The sequence below is a fragment of the Chelmon rostratus genome, chromosome 15 (assembly GCF_017976325.1).
Source record: "Chelmon rostratus isolate fCheRos1 chromosome 15, fCheRos1.pri, whole genome shotgun sequence".
NCBI classification, from domain to species: domain Eukaryota; kingdom Metazoa; phylum Chordata; class Actinopteri; order Chaetodontiformes; family Chaetodontidae; genus Chelmon; species Chelmon rostratus.
Genome location: NC_055672.1, coordinates 1,192,787 through 1,218,424, shown reverse-complemented (window position 1 = coordinate 1,218,424; position 25,638 = coordinate 1,192,787). Strand labels below are relative to the sequence as shown.

The window sequence follows — 25,638 nt, the reverse complement described above, 5'->3', positions numbered from 1 at the left end:
ACGTCGGGTAAACCTTCGCAGTCCAACCAGGAGCTGAACAGACATGTGGCTGTGGTGGTAGGTGGGAAGCCGGTGAGGGATCACAGGCTTTTTGTTTGGACTGTCGACAGTTCATCTAAACTGTCCCCCTGCTGGGAAAGAGCCACAGCAGCAACAAGGAGGCCAGTGCTGAGACCATTTTCTGATTTGGGAGAAAATAAGAAAAATTAGAATGTAGAAATAAATAAATAAGCAGGACACAGTTTTCTTCTATCGCTTTGTTGTTTGCAGGAATCCATTTGGGGTATATGATTGTGCTTCAGCAGCTACATGCACACTTTACAGCTACACAAACATACTTAAGCAATAAGTTTTAGTTTTTGAGTACAATGATTAGCCTTCTCTGAGAGAGCTGATATTTCTTCTTCACCCTCCGTCGCTCTTGTCCCTGCAGGAGATCCCTCTGTCAGAGATCTTATCTCTGGAACCGGCTCAGACTTTCTCTCTGCTTCCTGATGGAGCCAATCCTCACTGCTTTGAGATCGCCACGGCATCGCTGGTTTACTACGTCGGAGAAAACCTGCAGAGAGCTGAGCCATCAGTGACGGGCAGCAGCATCCTGGTGAGTAGCATGACGTTGTGTTTAAAGGCGGATCAGTTCAGGATGTTAGCCGACCTGCACAGCGTCCTCTCCTCTGTGCTCAAGTGAATCACTGATGAGTTGGTTCGCTGGCTGGTTTCAGGTCAGCGGAGTCGGGCAGGATGTGGCTCGGATGTGGGAGATGGCCATCCAGCACGCTCTGATGCCGGCCGTCTCCACGGGGATATCCCACAGTTCTCACCACAGCGGACACAGTAAGACCCCATCAGCTCACACACAGTGGAAAACACGTTGATATGATTACGATTCCTTGTTATTAATCACACAGATTATATTTATATTTTAAAAGCTCGTCTTCCATCTTTTAGAGATAAAGTTTCACTAATCATGAAAGTTCACATCAAATTCAATTAATTTTAGTTATATTTCATGGAACATCATATACAAACACAAGATTAACCCAAACTGCCTTGACCTGTTTTCTTGATCACACTTTATTTTGACACTTTGGAAAAAACGATTAGCGGTCTGAAGCTAAACCCTAAAGAAGTTTCAGTCCTACCTTACAAGACAGAGCTTCATTGTCTCAATTCAAAACTTTTCATTGCAGTAAGAATGAAAGTTTTCTGCGGAGTGCCACAAGGCTTCGTTCTGGATACACTACTTTTCAGTGTGTATGGTGTGATGAGGGACCATTAGTGAGTGCAACATTCATTTTAATCGCTATGCAGACGACACCCAGGTCTCCTTAGCTGTTGATCCAGATGACACAAGCCCCCTTTACTGTCTCGAATTCTGTTCCTGCGTTCTGGCCATGTTTGTGTGGCTGTATCTTTTTATTCTTTACAATTTAAAGCTTTAAATTTGCACGGAGGCAACAGGAGGTGGTGAAACTCAGCCGTGTGAGCCTGTAGGACCTACAGTTAGCAGTCACACCCATCTCCGTGTGCACATTTACAACACAGACCTTCACATGTATCTGTCAGGAAGGTGGGGACTAAAGGGAACTAAGGGGTTGAACCCACATGCAGACACACAAGGGGGGCGCTTGACTCAAATTAAATAAATTTATTAATCACAAGGATAACTCAAGACAACCAAAACTCAGGGGACTAGTGACTAAAGACACATAAAGGAAAAAGGATTCACACAACACGACGCAACACAGGGAATAACAACACATGAACACAAGACACAACGGAGATAAGGACAAGACTATGAATAACTATGAAAGTATAAAAATAAAGAACAGTAAATGCTCCCGAAGGAGGAAGGAACAAAACGGCTAAGAAAGGCCTAAAGAACCTAACTAACAAAACAGCAGAAACAAAAATCACTCCTGAAGAACCGGAGGAAAATATCACGACTAAGAAATAAGAACAAAACCAAGGAACAATCTAACCAAGAACTGAAATTCGGCTATAACTAGCGAAAGCAAAACAAATCTTGACTATACAAATATAATACAAGGAAAACTCCCAAGAAACACGACACGGACGTGAACACAGACAAACCAAGGGGTAACACGGACATGGACCGAGACACGGACATGAACTAAGAAAACACAACGAATAACACTCACTTACTGGCTGTGGCTAGGACTGTGGCTAAGGCTAGGACTATGACAAGGGAACATGGACAACAAGCATTCACAGACCACAAGGTAGCGCAGACAGCAAAGTAACACAGACAAACCAAGGAGACAATCACATAAATCACAGCGCAAGCATGAACAAAGAAACACAACAAAGAACACTCACTTACAGGGCTATGGCAACAACTATGACTAAGGCAAGGGAACGTGGACAACAAGGTAGCGCAGATATCTAGGTGACACAGACAACGACCCGACAAAGACAGTGGAGAAGACACGGACTTAAATACACAAAGACGGAACACTAATGACACACAGGTGAAACACATCAGGCAATCACAGGGGCGGGAAAACACAGGAAGTAAAGTAAACCAAAACACACAACATGAACCTTCAAAATAAAACAGGATGTAAGAAAACCCAAAAAAGACAACACACAATGGGAAACTTAACGTGCAGAGCAAAAAATGACTCTGAGGGAGGCTCAGAAAATTACACTTTCAGCCTCAGTTACGAGTTTTGGGGAAATGCTTATTAAATAATGCATAAGACGTCTAAAATATTCATATTTGATCAAGTAGCGCTGCCATAAAATTCAAGGAAGCGTCATAAAACTTCAGCTGCGAGCTGGAACAACGTGATACACAATAGACTGTCAGACAGCCTTTAAGCCACTCAAGGTGAAATGAAGGTGGAACACTGGATGTTCAGAGGTGACTTCACTTTCATGGCAGCCGTCTCCATGGCAGAGAATCTATGTGGAAGGAGACGTAAATGTCATCGTAACATTATTCCGCCTGTGAAAGTACAAATTTCCAGCTCAGGTATTAATGCTCTCGCTGCTGCTGAATTCTCCTGCAGACTCTCAGCGCCGTCGACGCCCACACGAAACCCATCACAGATATTTCAGACCTTCACTGACGTCAAACTGATCATGACTAACGCTTCGCCGTGGTCCCAGTGCCTTCTCTGACTCTGTGTGTTCACCTGTGGGGAACGTGCACTAAAATAATACAGAGTCTCAGCTGCCAGAAGGCTGCAGGCTCCACATTTCAAACATCTATTAGAACACACAGTGAATCCACTGCGCAGACACAGTAAATATACAGCTTTATGTGCTCTAACAGAAGCTACTGGGAGCAGGATTACCACCCAAAACTGTTCTTTAAAGGTCGGTTTAATCAATCTGTTCTAAAAGAAGACGTGTGTCATTCGTCGGAGTCGATGTCGTTTCTTTATTGATGATTCAGTTTGAACTCTGATCATGTTTGTGTCTCGTCAACAGAGGAGATTTCCATCAGTATTTCTGTCTCCAACTGCCAGATTCAGGAGAACGTGGTGAGAAAACACACACACACACACACACACACACACACAGGTGTAGTTTGTGTGTATGCAGGTATAACCATATCTGCCATCTCTCCCCAGGGGATTTAAATATCTAAAAATATACAGTGATATGTTTCACTGTTGTTCAACGGTGGAGGAAGTATTCACCTCCCTTTCTGGAAAGTAAAAGTACTTCTACCACAGTATAAAGCTGGAGCTGGTTGAGCTTCATTTGACTCTATTTTGTATCAGACTGATCAGTCTAATGATTCTTTTCATTCTGGATCAATCAGCTGATCATTTCCTCCATTAATCGATCGATCGATCGGTTTGGAAACATTGTGAAAATAGTGAGAAATGTGGTGACGATGAGGCCAAAGTGACGCCTTCACAGTGTTTGTGACAAGCCCAGAGACACGAGGTTTCTGGACTCAAATGCAGACTCAGACACCACAGCAAGGTTTCAAAATAAAAGGAGGAATTTATTTAACAAAAGGCGCTCAGGATAATAACAGCTCATACAATGTATGGCAGAAAAGTTCAACAAAAGACGCTAAAGTATAATTTGGAAGAATAATGTTAACACCAAAAGGGCTCAATCGGCTAGAATAAAGTATCAAATGAAAATCAAGAACAAGCTAGAAGAATGCTATAACTAAACTAGAACTTACTTACAAAACAGACTAGGAACAACAAGGAGACGAGGATCAAGGGAAGCTGGATAAATCACGGCTTGGCACAAGGACATGGCACGAGACAATCTGGCACAGGACAAAGGGAGACGCGGACTATATATACACGAGGTAACAATGAACAGGTGGAGACAATCAGACAGGCGGGAAGAACAACAGGAAGTCAAGGGCCTGAAACGAGAGGAGAGTTAGGTTTCACAATAAAACAGGAAGTGCAAGACGAGACATGACGCTCGTGAACAAAAACACTTAACAGATCTGACGAGACATGACAGTTTGTTTAGTCCGACCAACAGTCCAAAGCTCCACATTATTACAAACACATTCAGATCATTCAGATCATTGAGAGGAAAAGCAGCAAATCAAACATCTGAAGATCAAACATCGAATGATTTTACAGCAACAATCAATAGATGATCATTGATTTGCTGTTAACTGACTGATTTCAGCTGTATTTGTATAAACTGTTGCGTTTCATTTATAACAAAACATCAGATTTTATGTGTTTGTGTGTAAAAATCTGCTGTGACGACAAACTCAGGGAACAAATGTCCCGTCAGAGAGGAGAAGTATTCAGAAAACTTATTGGACTTATTGGGCGTCAGTGCAGGAAGTGAAGTGGCCTCTCTGTGAACTGGACCGGACTGAACTGGTGGTGGATGTGTGTGCAGAGCACAGCCTGACAGATGCAGATTTATATCAAACACAGATTTTCATAAACTCAAATATCTGCAAACTCTCTTCATGCAAACACAAACGCAGAGAACACGGAGTCCCATTTCCATGCAGACGCGCTCACCTCGCCGTCTCCAAGGTGAGCACGTCTTCGAGTACCTCAAATGGAGATTACTGTGATTACTCACTCAGCCAAACGGTTTCCATGGCGACGGATGGTAATTAGGCAGCGAGCTCGGGGAGGAAGGTTTATAATATTGTATTTCTGTCCTCTTTGCTTGAGGTGTGATATTAGGCTGTCAGCTAACGGGGGAGAGAAGGGAGACGTGATTGCAGACAAGGAGAAAATATTTAGCAGTTTTGGTGTCAAAGCTGTGGCAGATCACTGACGCTGTGTAGCTACTCTGAGGGAGGCGCACAGTAGGCTCTCCTCGACAAAAACCCTTCTCTGAAAAGTCCACCAGGTGATGAATTGATGCCGTTCACCTCCTGTCAGCTGCCTCCTCTTCGCCTACAGCAGCCTCCCATCAGAGGAGCCTGACGGCCTGAAAGCTGCCATGTGCAGAACCTGAACTCTGAGCGGTTTGTGAGGCTTCAGGTGCAGTTTTAAAAGCTGACACAAAGGCAGACACATTCTCTGTTTCAAAGTGACATCAGCGACATCAGTTTCCACCTCGTGGAGCTCGTACCGATCACACCGAATGACTTCTTCTCCCCAAAATGTTCATCAGGGCTCCGACGTCCTCGTTTGTCCAACATGCCCTCGATTGTTTTCCTTTGTGAAAGAAACTGTTCAGTATCTGAGGAGGTGAGAGTGACTGACAGGACTGTTCATCATGGCTGTCTTCATCCTGACTTCCTTTGTTTTGCAGCCTGTGTTTGACTCTTTACCTGAACTGATGTGAGCTGCTCTTCTGCTCCTCAGGATATCAACTCCGTGTATCAGATCTTCCCAGACGAGGTTCTCGGCTCAGGACAGTTTGGCATCGTCTATGGAGGTGAAACACACCTGTGACATTTAAACCTGCAACAGCTCATTATTTGGTCACTTCGGGGCACAAAAGCGAGATTTTAACAATAAACTGGAAGTATTTTGAGAAAAAGTGACAAATGTTTGGATAAGAAAGCAAAGATGTAATATTTCTACATTTTTGTGACGAAGCATTTTCCAGCTAATCCGAGAGGCTTTTATAACAGTTTATTGAGCTGAAGCCATAAAAGAACAACTCAACATCAACACACCTGGAGATACGAGCTTTTCACAGGACAGGAAGGGATCTGAAAAGTAACTAAAGCTGTCAGATAAATGTAGTGCAACATTTCAGCAGAAGCATAAAGCTGCATTTACTAGAAATACTCTGATAAAGTACAAGTACCTTGAATCTGTGCCTCGTTACAGTACTTGAGTAAAAGTACTTAGTTACATCCCAGCACTGGTAACAGCTGAGTGTGTTCATGATGTTGATATTTGTGTGCGTTCCTGCAGGTAAACACAGGAAGTCCGGCCGCGACGTCGCCATCAAGATCATCGACAAACTGCGTTTCCCCACCAAACAGGAGAGTCAGCTGCGCAACGAGGTGGCCATCCTGCAGGTAAACACACACACACACACACACACACACACACACACACACACACACAGGCCATCCTGCAGGTAAACACACACACACACACACACACACACACACACAGGCCATCCTGCAGGTAAACACACACACACACACACACACACACACACAGGCCATCCTGCAGGTAAACACACACACACACACACACACACACACACAGGCCATCCTGCAGGTAAACACACACACACACACACACACACACACACACACACACACACACAGGCCATCCTGCAGGTAAACACACACACACACACACACACACACACACACACACACAGGCCATCCTGCAGGTAAACACACACACACACACACACACACACACACACACACACACACACACAGGCCATCCTGCAGGTAAACACACACACACACAGGCCATCCTGCAGGTAAACACACACACACACACACACACAGGCCATCCTGCAGGTAAACACACACACACACACACACACACAGGCCATCCTGCAGGTAAACACACACACACACACACACAGTGCCGCTCAGGAGCCTGTTGGTAGCGACTGAGACTTCCTGTCGTGAACGACTTCATTACCGCGGCAACACTGTAGGGGTGTGACATCCTGTAATACTCCAGCGCTGCTCAACCTGCAGAAGCTGCTGCTGCCACACACACCTGCACATCAGCTCAGTTCACGTCACTTCATGCCTGCTCTGCGGGGAATATTCTGCTTCCACTTCAGGTCTGCACGCCGTCGTTCGCTTTAAACTCAGTGCCGCTAACACTGGATGAGCCGCCACATCCTAATCCATGCGTGACAGTCGCTGCCATTTTCATGACAAATGTTCCTGTTGGCCTGAAACTGGCCTGCACTCAGGTATAAATGAAGATTTTGATTTTCTAATACTTTGTACTTCTACTCCACAACATCTCAGAGGAAAATAGGAAAATATTCTACTTCTTACTCTTTAAGTACACTCTGCTGGTAATACTGACATACATACAGACATTTCTAAAATCCGCCAATCCAAACCCAGCCGATGGTCAGGTGATCGTTTCTCCTCCTCCGTCCAGAGTTTGCACCACCCGGGCGTCGTCAACCTGGACTGCATGTTCGAGACGCCGGAGAGAGTGTTTGTCGTCATGGAGAAGCTCCACGGAGACATGCTGGAGATGATCCTGTCCAGCGAGAAAGGACGACTGCCTGAGAGGATCACCAAGTTCCTGGTCACACAGGTCCCACACAGACACACACACAGTCCATCTTTGTTTTCTCCTCCAGTCCACAAGGAGGCGCTGATACACCTGAAGCTGTTAGCCAACAAAAAACACCAGGAGGAGAACTTTAGTGTTTTAGTTACAGTAGCAGTTTAGCGAGCCTCAGCTAACCGAGTGGATGGATTGTATTGATGAACTACGAGCTCTAACTCGCGGCGCTCCGTCACTCATACAGGTTGTCCAGTGGTTGAACTGATCAGGGATCAGATAAACGCTACAGCAGCTGCTGTATTTGACTGTATGTGCAGAAATCACTGGAGAACAACAGCAAAAGTTATTTTACCGTAACTTTGGCTGCTGTTATCAGAGGAGACAGGCAGTGGGTGGATGTTACCACGGTGACGTGAGGCATCTCCACCTCTCTGCATCTGGCTCGAAAGCATCTCAAAATGTTGTTGAATGTTTCTTGGATGCATCCACAGGTAGCTTATTTAGCTCAGGTAGCTGACTCAGTGTGAACAGACTCGAACGTTCTTCATCTGTTTTTGTCCACTGAAGAGAAACCTAAACTCCCGTTAAGTTCCTGATCACATTCCTGCTCCCCACAGGACGAACCCTGCTGGTTCCTTTCAGAGGTGGATTCTCATGAATGGTTTGTTCTGTATGTGTGTGTTTGTGTGTGTCACATCAGATCCTGGTGGCTTTACGTCACCTGCACTTCAAGAACATCGTCCACTGTGATCTGAAACCTGAAAACGTCCTGCTGGCCTCTGCAGACTCATTTCCACAGGTAGTCAGTGTGTGTGTGTGTGTGTGTGTGTGTGTGTGTGTGTGTGTGTCAAAATGCCAGCAGCTGGTCAAGATCTGCTGGATTTTATTAATAGACTCTTTTGATTCCTCTTGTTTCATGTAAGATTTTTCAGACTTCACACAAAAAAAAACCTGTCTTGGTGTGCAGACGTTTTAATTTGAAAAGCACTACGAACCTGAATTGTTAAGACATCAGATTTGTTTCCATACTGACAGGTTAAATCTGGAATATCTGCCTCAAAATTGGATGAATTTTTTAAATTGTGTGACTCATGCTTGGATACCTTCCAACCGATGTAAGTGTGAACAGAAGACTGACGGATCAGAGAGTTACAGCCTCAGTAGAAACAGGTCTGAACCCAAAAAGCAGACTCGGCCAGGTAGAGAAAAGAACTGAGCACAATGTTCCTGCTGCTGATGGGGAAGTGGGATCAGGTGTGCAGGTGGGGCAGGTCGGATGGTGGGAATGCAGGCGCTGCTGCAGGGCTGGAGGGTGTGGGCGGATCTGAAGCAGCAGAGTTAGCACCTGGCAGGAGGACAGCAGACGAAGAAGATGTGAGGTGAGGAGAGGAATCAGATGACATTTAGACACAAAGTCAAATTTTAAGGTGCTAAACTTTAAATCTGTGGATGCACAAAACAAAAACACAAAAAAAAAAAAATAACCTGAGGACGGACACAAGAAAGAGAAATGTCCAAACACCGGGCTTCATGATGGAGGTAACACAAACATGTGCAGGCATATATATATAACATATATGAGGGAGGGAGAGGGAAGAGGTGAAACACAAAAAGAGAAAAGACAACAAACAGCCACAGACGGTCCATTAGCTGTCAGTGCAACTATTAGCAGCTTTGTGCAGTTTTCAGTCTCCTCTCCAGAAATAGCTGTTTGTGTCAGACAGACTAACTGTTAACGCTAATGATGCATCAGGCCGGCTGCTGGGCTTCCTCACACACTTCGCTTCCTGTGCATCCTCTGCAGAGGCTGCTGCTCATAGCAGCAAGCAAACAAAGTGCTAATGTCTTAAAAGAGGTACTCTGGAACTGCTGCGTTAACGTTAGCTGGGAGCAAGCTGGCTAGCTGTGTGGCACACAGACATTAAATGTGAGCTAATGCTAATGAAGAGTCTGACATTTAGTCAAATCCACTTCTCTGCCTTAGTTTATCAGCTTCATCTCTGCATATCAAGTCCAGACATGTTTAGCCTAGCTTAGCATAAAGGCTTGAAGCAGGAACTGCTAGCATAGCTCCATAAAAATAGCAGGGGAAAACTTAAAATCTCCTGGAAATTTTCAAACACAGTGATCACAAAAAACGATTTCCACAAAGAAGCCATTGTGTTAATTAAATTGGCTAAACTGACTTTTTGTGTCCCTATAGGCTATAATATCCAAATTGTAGTCCTAATCTTTAAAGCTATTTCAATGGATCTTCATCCCCAAAACACAGACTTCAGTCGCTAATAAGCTAACATTGTCTAATTAGGACAAGTTATGCTAACACTGTCTATCAAGCAACATTAAGTTTAATGCACCTATCATGTACAGCTTTTATTTTGACAAGCTAATTTAGCTATTTCTACCAGGCTTCAGTAGCTTTACAATCAATAAGTCTTGTTTGCTGTCAGATGGGAGTATAGAGACCGGATTCATCTTTTTCAGTCTGGGATAGAACCGGGAACAGCTCATCACAAAGGCTGGAAGCAGAGGAAAACTGCTCGCTAAGGCCTCGCGTCCAGAAATAATTTTTGTCTGTCAGAGAAGCGCTGGCATGTCCACCGTGACACTGATTGACAGCTGACAGTGTGACAGCTACAGCGTCCCAGAAGAAGACATGCAATCACAAAGTCAGAGAAGGCCAGGTAGCCCACAGACGATGGGACGCGTCAATAAAGGGAAAAGATTTGAAAAACAAAAACAATGCTGCTGTTCTGGACGCTCGACCGTCGACACTTGAAAACAGAGTCAGCCCGCCTACATTTGAACGCGCACCTGAATGAGGAGCGACGGCCTCGGTAACAACAGCACAACCCCAAATAGACGAGAGCAGCGGCTGAGAGTCGGCGCTGGAGGGAACTGATTCATCACAACACGACTGTGAAGCGAGCCAACGTATCCCCGATCACTTCCATCTTCCTCCTGAGTGCGTGTGAATCATCCGGCAAAGATAGCAGCCAACAGCTCTTCACTGTCAGCAGCTTCAACACTCATCCTCCCTCCTGTGTTTGCATCCAGACAGTCCCGCTGCAGAGCCAACGGGATGACGGAATTCGAACGAACGATCGAGGTTAATTAAGCTTTCCTGTGACCCGTGTTTAAAGGAGGATAATCAAGCATCTCTTTGTGTCCGGGATTCTGTGTTTTACTACGGGTGCCCCTGTGGTCCAATCACTAGAGCTGCTGATGAGAGGACTCATCAGTCGCTAATGCTGTCCATCAAATCATCCGACTTTATTTTGTTTTTCGCCGTGTCACAGAGAACAACGCTGGAAAAAAACATGGCAGCAGCGGGAAACTGCTAGCTGAGCTCCAAAAGTCTGAAATTTGCCTGCAGTTGACTGATTTTCAGCCACAGTGAGCACAAAAAAATAAAAGCTGTGTAGGAAGGTTATGCTACCGCAAACTAGCAGACTGATGTTAATTTTTGTCAACCAAATCTATTTTAATTGGTTTCCAAACTTCAGCTGCTAATGAGCTAACATTTGTTAGCGGTCTGTCTTCCACAGAGTCAGATGAGAAGAAGGACAGCAGCTCTTTGAGTCCAGTGGATAGATCCAGGATGTGTGTAGCCTAGCTTAGCACACATTTGTGAGGAAACTGCTTCCTTAACTGTGTCCCAAATAAAGCACAAAACAAAACCAACATAAATTTGATGAGTATAATCGCTGATACTGGTGATGTGATTATTAGTTATGCTAACATTATGTAGCAAGTTGACATGAAGTTTATGGACTTTTTTATGGACAATTTCCAATCCCAAACTTTTGCTGCCAGGCTTCTTAGCTTGAGAGCTAACAATATGTTGAGCTTCACTGCATCCTGTTTCCCTTCACCGTGGTTTCTACTCGCTGTCTCATCTCGTTAACTGTGTGCAGATGTTTTCACATCAGCAACGATGATCACGTCAGACGCCAGCAAAGACACGAAAATACAAATATTCAAGAATAGGATTTTTTTTTTTAATTCTGGGTAAAGTGTTCTGATGACAACGTGTCAGTGATTATTGTGAAAGATTAATTTACATACAGGAAGCTCTGCCAGTCTCAGCAATGACAGGCATCATAATCCAAAGTGTTTTGGCCTTCCGGTACAAACAGACACACATTAAAGTGTGGATATTACAGCGATGTCATTTAACTTTTAGCCATTATGAGGTACTTTATTTTACTTTATGCAGCCATAGCAGCAAAAATCTAACTATTGTCAGCTCCAGGCGACCTCGTGCACGTCCTTGGTCGAAAGGTAAATGTCAGGGATATAAAATCATTAACAGATTAACTAGAGGTCACAATTAAAAAGACATTACAAACAACCACAAACATGCGGAAAGCTTTTATCTGACGCTCTCCGTCCTCAGGTGAAGCTGTGTGACTTCGGTTTTGCCCGGATCATCGGTGAGAAGTCGTTCAGACGCTCCGTGGTCGGCACGCCGGCGTACCTCGCTCCCGAGGTCCTGAGGAACAAAGGCTACAACCGCTCTCTGGACATGTGGTCGGTCGGAGTCATCATCTACGTCAGGTAGGAGACGGAAGATCGTAATCTGTCTCAGTTTTACTACTCGACAGCTAACCATCGCTGTTTCTGCTTTTTATTTCACATTTCTTTTTTTGTTTCTTTCTCTTTTTAGATGTTTTTGTTTCTTTTTGTTTTCTCTGTTTTTCTTTTCTTGTGACAACCAAAACACTGAACACATAAAACCCAAACCTGCAGGTGAACGACAGCTTGAATCAGTCGAACCTGAAGCTATAATTTCAGTATTTTACATAAAACTCATTGTTTCTTCTGCTCTGCAGTCTCAGCGGGACGTTCCCTTTCAATGAAGACGAAGATATCAACGATCAGATCCAGAACGCCGCCTTCATGTACCCTCCTCATCCCTGGAAGAAAGTTTCCCAGGAAGGTACGTAAAACCTCGTGAACCACGACTTCTGCTGAGGTCTGCGACACAATCAATCAGACCCTGCTGGGACTCACAAAACAAAGTCAGCTTCACGCAGGATCGGGAGTTTTAGTCAAACGTTAGCAGCAGAAACAGGAAAAGAGAGAAGACGACGTCAGTCTGAGTATCAGACATTTAAATTCTAGTTCAGGGAGACACCGCTAGCTAACGCTGATCTGTAAACGGTAAAGAAAGAAGCCCATTTGTCGTTCCTTCATCTTGTGTTTGCATTTCTGCCACGTCAAGCTTTACCATGGTTTCATTATCACTAAGCAAAACACTTTTTTACTTTTATTTTAATTCATTGTACACAGGATACCTTATTTTTTAAATTATTTTTATTTTTGCCTGTTTGCATGATTGCATTGTTCTTATTTGCACCCCCCCCCCCCCCCCCCCCCCCCCCGGTGTGTTCTAAAGAGCTTCTGTAACAGTGAATTTCTCCGTTGTGAGATTAATAAAGTCTTATCTATCTAAGCTTACAGTAAGGATGTGATCTCTCAAGCTGCAGCGTGAAAGAAGATCAAGCTGTAATCAGGAGTCGGACGCTGCAGCTCGGCTGCTGAGCGGATCTTAAGTTGATCCCAAACCTGAAAGTGAATTAATTCAAATGTCAGATGAGTTCAATCAACAAATTCTACAACCTCTAAGTTCACCCGACAACAGAGCCTGAAGCTCTCTGATTGGATGATTCTTATAGCAGTGCCCTCTGCAGAGATGGGATTTATGGCTCTTTGAGGGGAGCCAGATCTTGGTGAGCCGTTCCTTTCAAAGAGACGTTCAAAAAACTTGCTCATTTGGCTCATTTTTATATTTATGAAGTTTTAGGAAGGCAGTCTGGCCTTAACTCATTTTATCTTGGAAATAACCACTGGGAGGAATGAAGGAGGAATTTTTTGTTACTGGCGCACTCACGTGAAGGCAGCGTGCACAAGGTGGCGTGATGCTATTTGCATATCTAATAAGCAGCGCGCAGCTGGGCAGCGCTCCTCCCCATGTAACCCGGAAAAAAAAGAACGGTTCCCAGCTGCGACTCGGTTCCCATCGTTCATGTTAACGAGCCGTTCAAAAGAACCAGTTCGTTCGTGAACGTCACAACACTAGCCCTCTGGGACCTGTAGTTGATGCAGATTTCTTGTATATTTACCAGTGATAAGCTAGAGAAGCCCTGGATAAGAAGACCAGGACAAGTGTGGAAACCAGGCTTCTGACTGATAATTCCACCTGCAGAGTTTTATTTGGGCCTACGGAGGCTGTCTGCAGCGTTGGAGAAACTGCATCAGCCTTGCTGTACCTACAAATATAAATCCTGTGAACGTCTCCGATCGGAGCTGAGGCTTTGGCTTCCCTTCCTGTGCGACTCCTCGAACGCCACAGGTTATTATTTCTCGCCGCTGCTGTACGATCGCTCCAACACGTCCTTGAAGTCAGTCTGAAATGTTCTCCGCTGCGGCGTGACTCATGTTTTCGTCATCGCCTCTAAATGCGTCCGCCTTGTGTGTGTTGGCTGGAATCGTCCTGTTGACTGCGAGACAGATTTAAATCAGCCTGACTCACCCGCTCCTCGGCCGGATCCCCGAAGCGCTCTTAACCTTCCCTCCACCTCCTCATCCCGCCGCGGCGGCTTCAGCTGCGCTTCAAAATAAACGCCGTAAAAGTCGCTCTGTCAGCCGCGGGAGGATTAAATGTCAGAGAATAAACTCTGAGTGCGTCAACAAATCTGCATTTTCAAAGATCACTTTAAAAGAAGAGACTTCAGGGTTTCGTTCTTTGCTCTGCCCACGTGCAAACACGAGGAAAGTTTTCTAATGGAGACGCGGTTAAAGTTAGGGCACTTTGAAACACTTTGGGCTCATGAACATACAGAGAACATTATTCAGCTTCCACGACCGAAAGGCCTGAAGAGTTTATGAAACACAGTCGAGATGAGCACAAACATGGAGACACGCTGAAGGAAAAGCTCAATAAATGACTCACACTGATGCTTGCAAACAAGCGTCACAGTTTTTAATCAGCATGTGATGTCGTTCGTGCTGAATCTGGAGCTGGAGCTGTCAGAGAGGGGCGGGCTGTGCGGGTTAGGGGGTTGTGGTCATGGTTAGGGTCCGGGTCAGGGTGTGGGTTATGAGCTCCTGTTGGATAGACCGACGGTGAGAAAAAAAAAAGAAAAAAAATGCATATCAAAGTGAGTCATGTGACCTGCAGTCAGGAATGAGGGAGGGGGGGGTCGGGCACTTCTTGGAAAGAGAACTGGACCGACAGATTCGGGGGTATTCATGTGGTGGTCCATTCATGTGCATAATACCAAGCGATGGAGGCCCCTGTAGACCTGAGGGGCCCCGGGGTCTCAGAGCTGTTCAGACCACTGACCCCTGAAGAAATGTTAACATCATGTTAGCTTTGCTCATTAGCCCCGGCTGGCCCCTCGCCACAGGGGGGCCCGACCCCACATCCTCCTCCTCCTCCGCCCTCCCTCTGCCGGACCCTCGCCTTACCTCCACATTCACTCGCTTCCTCCTCTTTCTCGCCTTTCTTTCTCTTCCTTTCTGTCTTTCCTCGCAGCTATCGACCTGATTAACAATCTGCTGCAAGTTAAGATGAGGAAGAGATACAGCGTGGACAAGACCCTCAGTCACCCCTGGTTACAGGTGAGACGTTCATCAGTCACACAGGTGTGCTGAAGAGACATTTGTGAGTGTATTTAAATGTCAGATCAGTTTAAAAGAAGACAACATAGAGACAGACTGAGAGAAAAAACACGCCATTTTTGAAGCAGTACGTTTGAGGGTGGGTTTGTTTTCACCACCAGGACTACCAGATGTGGCTGGACCTGAGGAGCCTGGAGTCCCGGATGAACGAGCGCTACATCACCCACGAGAGCGACGACCTGCGCTGGCATCACCACGCCCAGCTCAGCGGCCTCGACTACCCCACGCACCTCGCCAACGGCCCCCGCGGCGACGGCGGCGGCCAGGGGGCGGAGCGTTACCAGGAGCAGGAGGAGGAGCTGGAGACCCTCAGTGAGAGGGTCAGTGAACTCTGAGGACGCGAACGGCGTGAACAGCAACAAAAGAAAGCACAAAAATTAAAGATCAGCTCAGTCCAAACTGTTAATTACAGAAACACCAAAAGATCTTTAAAACGCTCGTTTAAATCTCCTCCCCTCACTGAACGACCCCGTTATTCCTCAGCTCTGAAGGATCTCCTGGAGATTCAGATCCTACGAAACCGCTCTGCATTCACCAAACCTCATGACGATGAGAGAAATATTCAGCTGGAAGGATCCTCTCATGACCAGATTCCCCAGTTTTTACTGTTTTAGCCTGTGATCAGCAAATCTTTCTCTCATAATTCTTCTATTTTAGTTTATTTCTATTACAGGGAAAAGATATTTTCATCATTTTATCTTGTGATTATGAAGTTAATCTCTCTCCCCCTCGCACATTTGACTACAACTGTCTGTTAGACTTGTTTTTGTATAGAATCATTTGACTAATTTGTCTCTTAATTATGACCTCGCTGTTTCATAATCATTATTTCATTATTATTTTAGCACAAAATTAGGAAATCCTTCTCTGAAAGATCGTTTAATTACATATATTATTTAAAGGATAACTTTGGTTTTTTACATCCTGGATGCATCCAGCATTAAATACGCCCATTTACTCCCCCAGACAACTTTGGTGGCATTTGGAGTCGTTTTGAAGAAATTAGCCCCAGAGGAGCGGCGCGTATATCCGTATAATGCGAGTACTCGGGGCATCCATGCGCAGCCTCTATATAACGCATAATCTGCTGAAACTCGTTCATATTCCAATATTTTGTTCTGATATGCTGGTGCTATTCCCCTCTGAGCCGGCGGTCGGCTAGTTTAGCTGTAGTTTGGCACAGCTGTGGTTCGTTATTGCGTATTCGTAGCCGACCGCCGCAGAGTCAGCCGTGTTGTGGCTGGCTGCTCGCAGCGCGCGGCGTTCGGTAATGACATCATCCACGTCAGAGGTAGTTGCCTAGAGACGCTGGATGTTGATAACATGCCACCACGGGCTCAGAGGGGAATAGCACCAGCATATCAGAACTAAATATTGGAATATGAACGAGTTTCGCCGCAGATTATGCTTTATATAGAGGCTGCGCATGGATGCCCCGAGTACTCGCATTATACGGATATACGCGCCGCTCCTCTGGGGCTAATTTCTTCAAAACGACTCCAAATGCCACCAAAGTTGTCTGGGTGAGTAAATGGTCGTATTTAATGCTACAAATAAGGTCCAGGTGGTAAAAAACGAAAGTTATCCTTTAATTTTATTACTGTGAGCGTCTTTTAATTATTTTAGCTGATAACAGATTCCACTAACTCTGAAACGCTGAGTCATGATTAGAAGACAGAACGTTTATTTCGTCTTTGGTGGTTTTTATTCCTGAGCGAGGCTCGGAGCAGCACTTCCTCTTTCAGACAATCAGAAAACTGGAGACGCCTCCGGTTCGTTCCTGCCGTGCCGTCATCGCTTCTCTCCATTCGAGACTTTTACGGAAACAAGCCGCAGCTTTTAAACGAAGTGAACCACAAACAGCGAGGAAGATCATTTCTGAATATGGAAACTATCTTTCCCGTTCTTCATCACTTTGCTCTAGTGGAGTGTTGTTAAGTTTGGCTCTCGTGGCCGCCGTACATTTCACCACACTTTCTTTTAGACTTTGTGTAGAATAAATGTTGAAAGGCTTAATCAGCAAAATTAATCCATCATTATTATATTAATCAAACATGAAAATAATTGACTGTTCCAGCTCTAAACTGTTGAGCATCAGAACCGTCAGACCGCAGCGCAGCCGAATTATTCAAAGCTACGAGTGTTTCTGAAGTTTAGATGTTCACAAATGTCGTTCCTGATGTTCTGTCTTATGTCAGGGGTTTCATTCCAGAAGGAGATATCCAAAATACTCAAGTTATTCACGAATAAATCGGTGCATCCGTGAAGGTCAGATCACCATGACGACGTTTCAGGTACCTTTGTTTTCTGAAAATGGATATGTAGCATTTTGGAATGAAAATCCTCGACCGCTCAAAAAACGGCGCCAGCGTGAACCAAAAACAGAGTTAGCCAACACTGACGCAAAGGTTCAGACCTTTTTGCTCACCTGGTTTTACTGAAGGACCACAGGGAGGCGCCGGTAGCACAGCTCCCACTCACAGGTTCTTACCAACTGTGGTTTAACAACAAAAACCGCCGGTCACCGAGTCTGAAGACTGTTGAACGCTGAATGTTTTATTTTTTTCTGAGAAAACTGTTAACTTCACGTTAAAAAAAAAAGACGGTACTCTTGTTTTTTTGTTTTTTTGTTTTTTTCAAAAAATAACAGATAGCATGGAGTTTCACCTGAATGCTACGTAGCTTCCTCTGTAAACAGTATGACTATTGTTAGCTTCTCAGCACATTTACTGTATGTACAGCCCAAATCCGCGCTGTTCTCGCTCTGTATGGGACACAGCTTCAAGGCCACGACGTGCTGCACCTTTACCTGAAAACTTAGCCCGGCTTCAGTACTTTAGCTTCGGCTAAAGGAGATTGCAAGGACTTAGCACTTACACTGCTAACTCTCCTGTCAGTTTCCATGTATGATAAAGTTAGCTAATGCTAGCTATAGCATACAAACCTCACAGCATGGTGGCTCAGTGGTTAGCAGCGGGAGTTTGCGTGTTCTCGCTGTGTTTGTACAAGCATAATTCGGTTTTGGCGTTTAGAAAGACGGCGGTTCTGCTGAGTGCTCCTGATACTGGACCCCCCCCCTCCCCCGCGTCTTCTTCTTCCTCTATCTTTTGCTTATTTTTTGACAATTTTTGAATTCCTGCACTGAGATCATAGAACGTGACAACGAACCTTTTTCCAAATCAGCTTTCCGGTGTTTGTCACGGCGGGCGGCTGCAGCGATCGCGGCTTATTAATTAGAAAAGTTTAGAGTTTACGGCCCTGCGTGCAGCTCAGTGGACGGTAATGCCTCGGGAACGAGCCGCCGTCGCACTCTGCAGGACGTCCGTTTACCGATAAGTAAAGCGAAGTCGAGGCGCCGCGTTTCGACCTGTGCCCATACAGAGACGCGGCAGAACGGTGAGCTCACGGCTGCTCCGTTCTCATTCTGCCATCGATCTGAAGAATAAGGGCTGTTTCTCTGAAGCCTTCACAGCCTTGTCGTCCTCGTGTCTCTCTCTCGCTGATCGGCGCTTCTGACATTTCAGCTTCACCTGGAACAGAAATGTTACCTGTCTCATATGTTTCTCTGTGAAAAGGTGACTCATCAAGCATTCGTTGAAACACTCGTTTTGTAATTGTGTGCACAAACTGTCCGACAGTGTGTGTGTGTGTGTGTGTGTGTGTGTGTTACCTATTGCAAAGAAAGTGTAGACGACTGGAAGTCTGAGAGCTCTGAGTGTTCATCCAGCCGCAGTCTGCCACACAGGGCGTCTGTAAGGACTGCTAGAAGGAAAGGTGAGCTTGTATCAGGTGACCAGGTCTCATTTCTCTCAGTCAAAACGCAGCACGCCAAGTTTGAGGGTTCTCCTCGGGAGTTCAAACTCGGCCAGTCGAACTCAGGAGTCAGTGGTGAGATGTAAATATAAAGAGACGGGATTATATTTCGACTGAGAGACTTAAATTTAACGTACAAACGTCACTAAACGTATCCCCATGTTTAACGATCTGGACACATCAGAACCAGGAAGTAGTCAAAGAGCTTCTTAGATAAGACTGTTCTCACCTGAGACGGCGGCAGACGTTGACCAGCAGGTGATCTCACCTGCTTCTGTCTCCTGAGGTTAGCAGCTGTTAGCAGCTCCTCATGTCTCTGCTAATGTTGGACAGTTGTGGATCCTGCGGGATCTGCCGGGTGGACAAACGTCCGCCTGACGATTCACACGGCTGGCTGTTGGTGGACGAGGCCATGCTAACTGTTCGCCCCTGCTGTCAGCCTCTGTGCTAAGCTAAGCTAACCATGTCCTTGCTCCAGCTCTCTCAGCCTAATCTTTCCTACAAATTTGTACAAGTTCTTGAGCAGAATATTTTGGGACAAATCCTTTGGGGGGTCACGTCCAGCAGCAGATGCCGGTCAGGATGTTGGTGTGTGTGTGTTTGAAGCTGTGAGCGTCTGTTTGTGTGGCTGTTTAAAGCTAAACGACGAGCCGTGTGCCGCAGCTCAGTATTAGTGCCGGCGTGTTCGTCTTCGGGCTCAGAGCTGTTGAAGTGTGTCCGTGTGCTGAATGTGGCTTCACTCCTCTGAACAACCTGCTGAAGTGCTCACAAAGTGTTTGCAGGAACTTTGAAGATGTATTTTTTTCCGGATCATCTTTAAATAAAGATATTTTAAAATCGACCTGGAGGCGAGTTGATTTTCTTCCAGCGTTATGAGTGTGAAGCTGTTTGACTTCCACAGACGACGCAGTGCTGATTGACCGTCTGTAACCAGAGGAGTTCAGAGGAACGGCGGCCTGCACCACCTGGTCAACGCCGCGATGACGAGAGCAGCTCATTGGTGGAGAAACGTGGTCTTTCCCCCGAGGAGATGAACCTGGTCTCTGGTGTCAAAGTCTTCAGTCTCGTACAGAATGACACCACGACCACTGAGACGGACGCCTCCTTCACCAGAACTGAACATCGTCTAGAGCTAGGCTAGCTGTTACCCCGACTTCCAGTCTTTATGCTAAGCTAAGCTAAAAACATCTTCATCCACCTACATTTTCCACACTGTCACCTACCTGTGGATGGAGTCCAATGCTGGAGGTACATTTACTCAAGTATAGTTTTAAGGTACTTGTACTTGAGTATTTCCTTTTATTCTACTTCATACTTCTACTCCATTACATTTTGGAGGCAGATATTTGTACTCTGTGCATTTATTTGCCAGCATTTGTTACTTTGCACATTAATGTCCAGGGCTGCAAAATACTCTAGTACTTTTACTTTTGGTACTTTAAGTATATGTTGATGCTAATATTTAATATTAATATTTAAATGCAGGACTTGTAATCGAGTTGTGGTACTCTGAAGTATCTGAGTGTCAGCGGGGGTTTTGCTCCCTGTGAGATCTGGTTCTGGTTTTCCTTCTTGTTCGGGGTTTGACGGTAATGGCCGACGACAGAGGAAAGGCCTGGGGGGGGGCGAGACCGAAGCGGCTCTTTAGAGAGACAAGTGGACGGGGTCAACGACGCTGACTGACGGGTTAGACGGCGAGTAATCCCTGCCGCCCTCACAGAGGACAGAAACCAGGTCCCGACAGCTCGAACAGCCAAACTTTCATTTCACACTAACAGAACAGAAGGTACTTTAACTACAGTTAGTACTTCTATTACTGCTGCTATCAGTACCACTGCTTTACTAATGCTGATGTACTACAGGAGTACTGCAAGAGTACTGTGCTACTGCTTCTGTAACTTCTGTTAATATTAAGCCCAGACTCACCACAGCTCTCACTGCACTGTACTACAGGAGCAACGTAAATACTTGATGCTAACTTATACTAGTACTACTGCGATAACACTACTACCACTGCTGCTACTAGTGCTGCATGTATTACTGCTCCTGATGCTACACCTACTCTGAATTTTACTACTACAGAAGCTTAGCAAACTTTAACTACTACTACTATTATTACTGTTAGTACTACTACTCTTACTGCTTCTGCTGTTACTACCACTGCCGGTACTTGTACTCTTTAGGTTCAGTACTACTGCAGCATACATTCATTAGAATTCTGATTACAGTTGATTACATTTATTAACGTAACGGTTGACATCAATATAAATTCTACTCTCATCCTTCAGTTCATCACAAACATTCAACAGCAGCACGTCTGGAGATACGAGCTTTTCACTGGACAGGGAGGAATCTGAAGAGTAAGTAATGTAGTGGAGTAAAAAGTACAACATATCCATAGAAGTACAAAGGTGCATAAAATGAGAAAACCTGAGTAAAGTACAAGTACCTTGAGTAAAAAACACTTAGTTATATTCCACTACTCCTCTCATGACTACAGTTACTACAGGACTACTTTGGCCTGTGCCATGAGTACTACTACTAATAACAGTACTTCATTACTATTATTCTCTGCAAACTGGATGGAGTCCCTTTTTTAAACGTTCACATGAAGTTCTTTTATTTTGACAGCAAGACGAAATATCAGTCAGTCAGTAATAATGATGAGCGGACAGGCAGCAGCACTTAGTCTGTCCTCACCCGTCCCCTTCGTCCCCTCATTAATCAGGATCACAATCAGAATCCGTGTTCACATACAAGGAGTGTGACTCCGGTTTAACATGTACTCAGTGTACCTGCACAGGAAAAAGACAAAAACACGAAAGACTGAACAAAAAGTTTAGTGAAAAGGTGGAAAATAAACAAGAAAAAAGTACTGTTACTGCTACTACAATAGTGGACATAAAACTGCAGTATTTTTCCAAACTAATCAATCAATTCACTGAATTGATGCAGAAGAGAAACTGCAGAGCCTTCAGGCTCTGAGGGTCCATGTGGCCACAAGATGGCGCCCCATGAGAAGCAACTGCTCATGTGTGTCCCTCACTCTCTCTCACACACAGTGTGTGTGTGTGTGTGTGTGTGTGTGTGTGTGCTTCTCTGTGACGATGTGTGTCTTTATTGTGTGTTTTAACGGATATTTGTCTCTGGTTGTGTGTGTGTGATTTCCCATGGTATCAGTCTTTGTGTATTTGTTGTCTTTGTGTGTTTCTGTCTCTGTGTGTATTTCTGTCTTTGTCATCTATTTTGTCTTGTGTATTTCTGCGTGTGTGTGTGTGTTTTGTTGTGCGTGTTTGTGCCGCCGAAAGCGCCTCCCAACACCTACCGCGGTGCTTGTTGGGACACCGGGGGCCACATGAACACGAACACACACATTTAAGAAACAGCAGACAACAAAAACAAACAAGCCTCCCTATATGCCAATTAAAAAAACACAGAGACAGAGAGAGCGAGGGAGAGAGAGGGAGAGGCGGGTTTAAGACAAAAACTGAATTATTTTAGAGAGTCTGGGAGCGATCGCAGGAGCCCGATCAGTGTCTGCGGCTCAGGAGCTCGTTTCAGGGCCCCAATCTGAAACCTGAAACACGACCAACCGCAAGACGGAGAGGAAGAAGAAGAAGAGGCAACATGAATCTGCAGCTCAAACACAGACAGTTTGTTTTTCTGCAGCAAAGCACACACACACACACACACAGTGAAACCTGTCTCATGTGTGTAAATGGGGGGGTTGAATCGAAGCAGCTGCAGCAGAACTGAACTCACTCATCTAGAAATATTTGATCAGAACAAACCAGGAGCTGTTTTATTATTAATCTTCACCGCAGGAACGTTTTCTATTGGATCTCAGCTGCTTTAAACAAAAACTGTTGTTTGTAATAATTAACATTATGTGGAGAACATGCAGGCCGCTGCGAGGGAATAAACGCAATATTAGTGACACATCTGCGTGGGAAATAATACACAGTCTATTACACATTTAATACATACATTAAATATGTGTGAATAAATGTTGCACATGTTGTGTTTATTCTTTATTATTTAATTACTTGAATTATATGCAGATATTAAACAAACTAAGTGCAGCTCAATCAGTCGCAAAACTTCATTTGACACAATGACAAAATATTATTAATCTATGTATTTTAATTTTAGCTGAAACTGTAAATAATAATCTGTACATTTATGACTGCTGATATTAATACTGAAAATGTTTTTACTTCTGATGATTTAAAAAAACAAATAATAATAAAACAGTAATAAAAGGTCATAAATTAGATGCTGTGATGACTTCAATAATAAACTCAAACACTAAACCGAATTCCTTTTTAATAACAAACCGGCTTCTATTATTCCATATAATAATAATAATAATAATAATAATAATAATAATAATAATAATAATAATAATAATAATAAGCGGATTTAAATAATTTCCAAATTATCAACTGAATTGATTTCTTCATTTTATTTGTAGCAGCTTGTTTCCGGTCTACAGCAGCAAACTGTTATTTGTAGATTTAATAATTGTTTAAATTTCATCGTTTTTGACCGAATATAAGAAATAAATCAGCGCTTCAGAACCGACCCTCAGTTATTTTGTTTTCTTTATGTTGTGGCATCCTGACAACGACTGAAACTGAAACGGACAGAAAGCAAAATTCAACAGTTGACTCGAGAAACGACAAATCGAAATAATTAAACACATTTTTAATCAAACGAAAGTATGATCATCATCAGGATCATCATCAGGAGTGTCAAACATTTCTGGAAGTGAATATCTGAGAGTTTTTCCGGTTTTGTGACCAGGTGTGTCCTGTTCGGATCTGGTTCTGGTCAGTTTGGTGTCTTTCTGTCTGATTTGAGTCGTTTGTTTCTTCAGTTTTTCTTCAGTTTTTTCAGCCGCAGAACAGAAGAAAGAAACGACGCGCATTCTTTGTGCTGAGCGTCTCGTTAAGCGTCCGCCCGCTGCGGCAGAGCGCGAGCAGAAAGAGCCGACATCCAGCAGCTCATCAGTCATTCTGCAGCGCGCACAAAGAGCGCGCCGCAGGGCCCGGGCCGTGCGCGCGCGCACACACACACGCGCACGGACGCAGCTTTAACGTGCAGGTCAGAAAACAGGAGCAGGTTAAATCATTTAGGCTGAAAATAAAACGAAGCGTTTTGCACAGAGAGAAGTTCACGTGTTGTTTTTTGCGTCGTTTCAGCTGAAAGTTTTCTGATGTGAAATCTGAAGGAAAGCGAGCAGATTTATTTCCTCCAGAGATCCTCAGAGCAAGAGGACAAAGAAACACAAAGAAACCGCAGAAACACGGATTCAGTCAAACAGCAGAAAGTCCGGAGTTATATTTCGCCTCCGCTGACATTTAGATTTCGTTTTTAATTTGTATTTTTTGCTTTAATTCACGAGAATATTTTCTTTTATTTTCTCGTATGTATTAAATGTTTAATATTAAAAGGACACAACACACATCAATACTGCACAACATTTATAGATAAAAGCAGTTTGTGGATCATTTTATTATTATTTTAAAGGCTACAATGAATTTACTCTGCTATGTTTTTATGCACATTATTTTTTCTTTATAATTTTACCTTCATTTCTTCCTTTTATTGTCTGTTAATGTCCACATTTATGTCTCTAAGGACTTCAGACACAAAGTGGCTCATCTCCAATGATTTATCCTTCAGTTTAGAAATAAATGAAATAAAATGTTCTCCTGGTTCAAACTGAAATATTTGACTTTATTCCGTTTTATCAGTTTTCTTGTTATTTTTCTTCACCTTTTTAATCGATGCACTTTAATTCATTTTGATATTTAATAAAAATGATAAAAATATTTTATTACATAGAAAGAATGTAAAGCAGTGAAATGCTTCGTTTTATTTATTTTTTAAAACCTTTTTTTTTCCTGCTGTGATATTTTGGTTGATCCAGTTTAATCTGTGATTTATTCAGATTATATCTCAGAATATAATTTCAGAACATAAACAGAAGATAAGCAGCAGCTCCTGTTGTTGCTTAAATCGCATCTCATTCTGCTTTTTAATCGACTTTCCTGTTTGTTTTGTTTGTTGTATTTGAGTTTGTGGATGATTGTTTTGTTCATATCTGACTCACACACACACACACACACACACACACACACACACACACACACCTGGATGTATGTTTCACACAGATCTGCTTCAGTGTTTTTATGCTTTTACCTTTTCACTCCTGCCTCATTCTATTGTCTCTTGCTTTTATTTCTATTTTTACATGTTGCGTTCGGGTGTTATTCAGAGCGGTGAGGCGAGCTGTCAGCTCGACGCCGCCAGGCAGAAAAGTCTGCAAACCACCAGCCACCATATGTCTCTCGCTCTCTCTTATTTTCTCGCTTCATTACTCTCTCTCTTTTCATTCCCGTTCTCTGTTTCTTCATCCTTCTCGCTGTATTGATTTATTTCTCCCTCTTTTATCATTTAACCG

The 25,638-nt window shown here is 44.1% G+C and overlaps 1 protein-coding gene across 1 annotated transcript in view; it reads left to right on the top strand.

The window, feature by feature from the left end:
• The window catches only part of prkd1 (protein kinase D1), a 32,937-nt gene extending 17,246 nt beyond the window's left edge, over positions 1–15,691 (top strand). The window contains exons 10-20 of the mRNA XM_041953560.1: positions 434–601; positions 723–834; positions 3,460–3,512; positions 5,796–5,868; positions 6,357–6,463; positions 7,533–7,694; positions 8,368–8,466; positions 12,067–12,227; positions 12,503–12,609; positions 15,211–15,296; positions 15,458–15,691. Coding sequence (XP_041809494.1) covers positions 434–601; positions 723–834; positions 3,460–3,512; positions 5,796–5,868; positions 6,357–6,463; positions 7,533–7,694; positions 8,368–8,466; positions 12,067–12,227; positions 12,503–12,609; positions 15,211–15,296; positions 15,458–15,691 — 1,362 coding nt within the window. The remainder of the gene's footprint in view (positions 1–433; positions 602–722; positions 835–3,459; positions 3,513–5,795; positions 5,869–6,356; positions 6,464–7,532; positions 7,695–8,367; positions 8,467–12,066; positions 12,228–12,502; positions 12,610–15,210; positions 15,297–15,457) is intronic.
• The last annotated feature ends 9,947 nt before the right edge of the window (positions 15,692–25,638 follow it).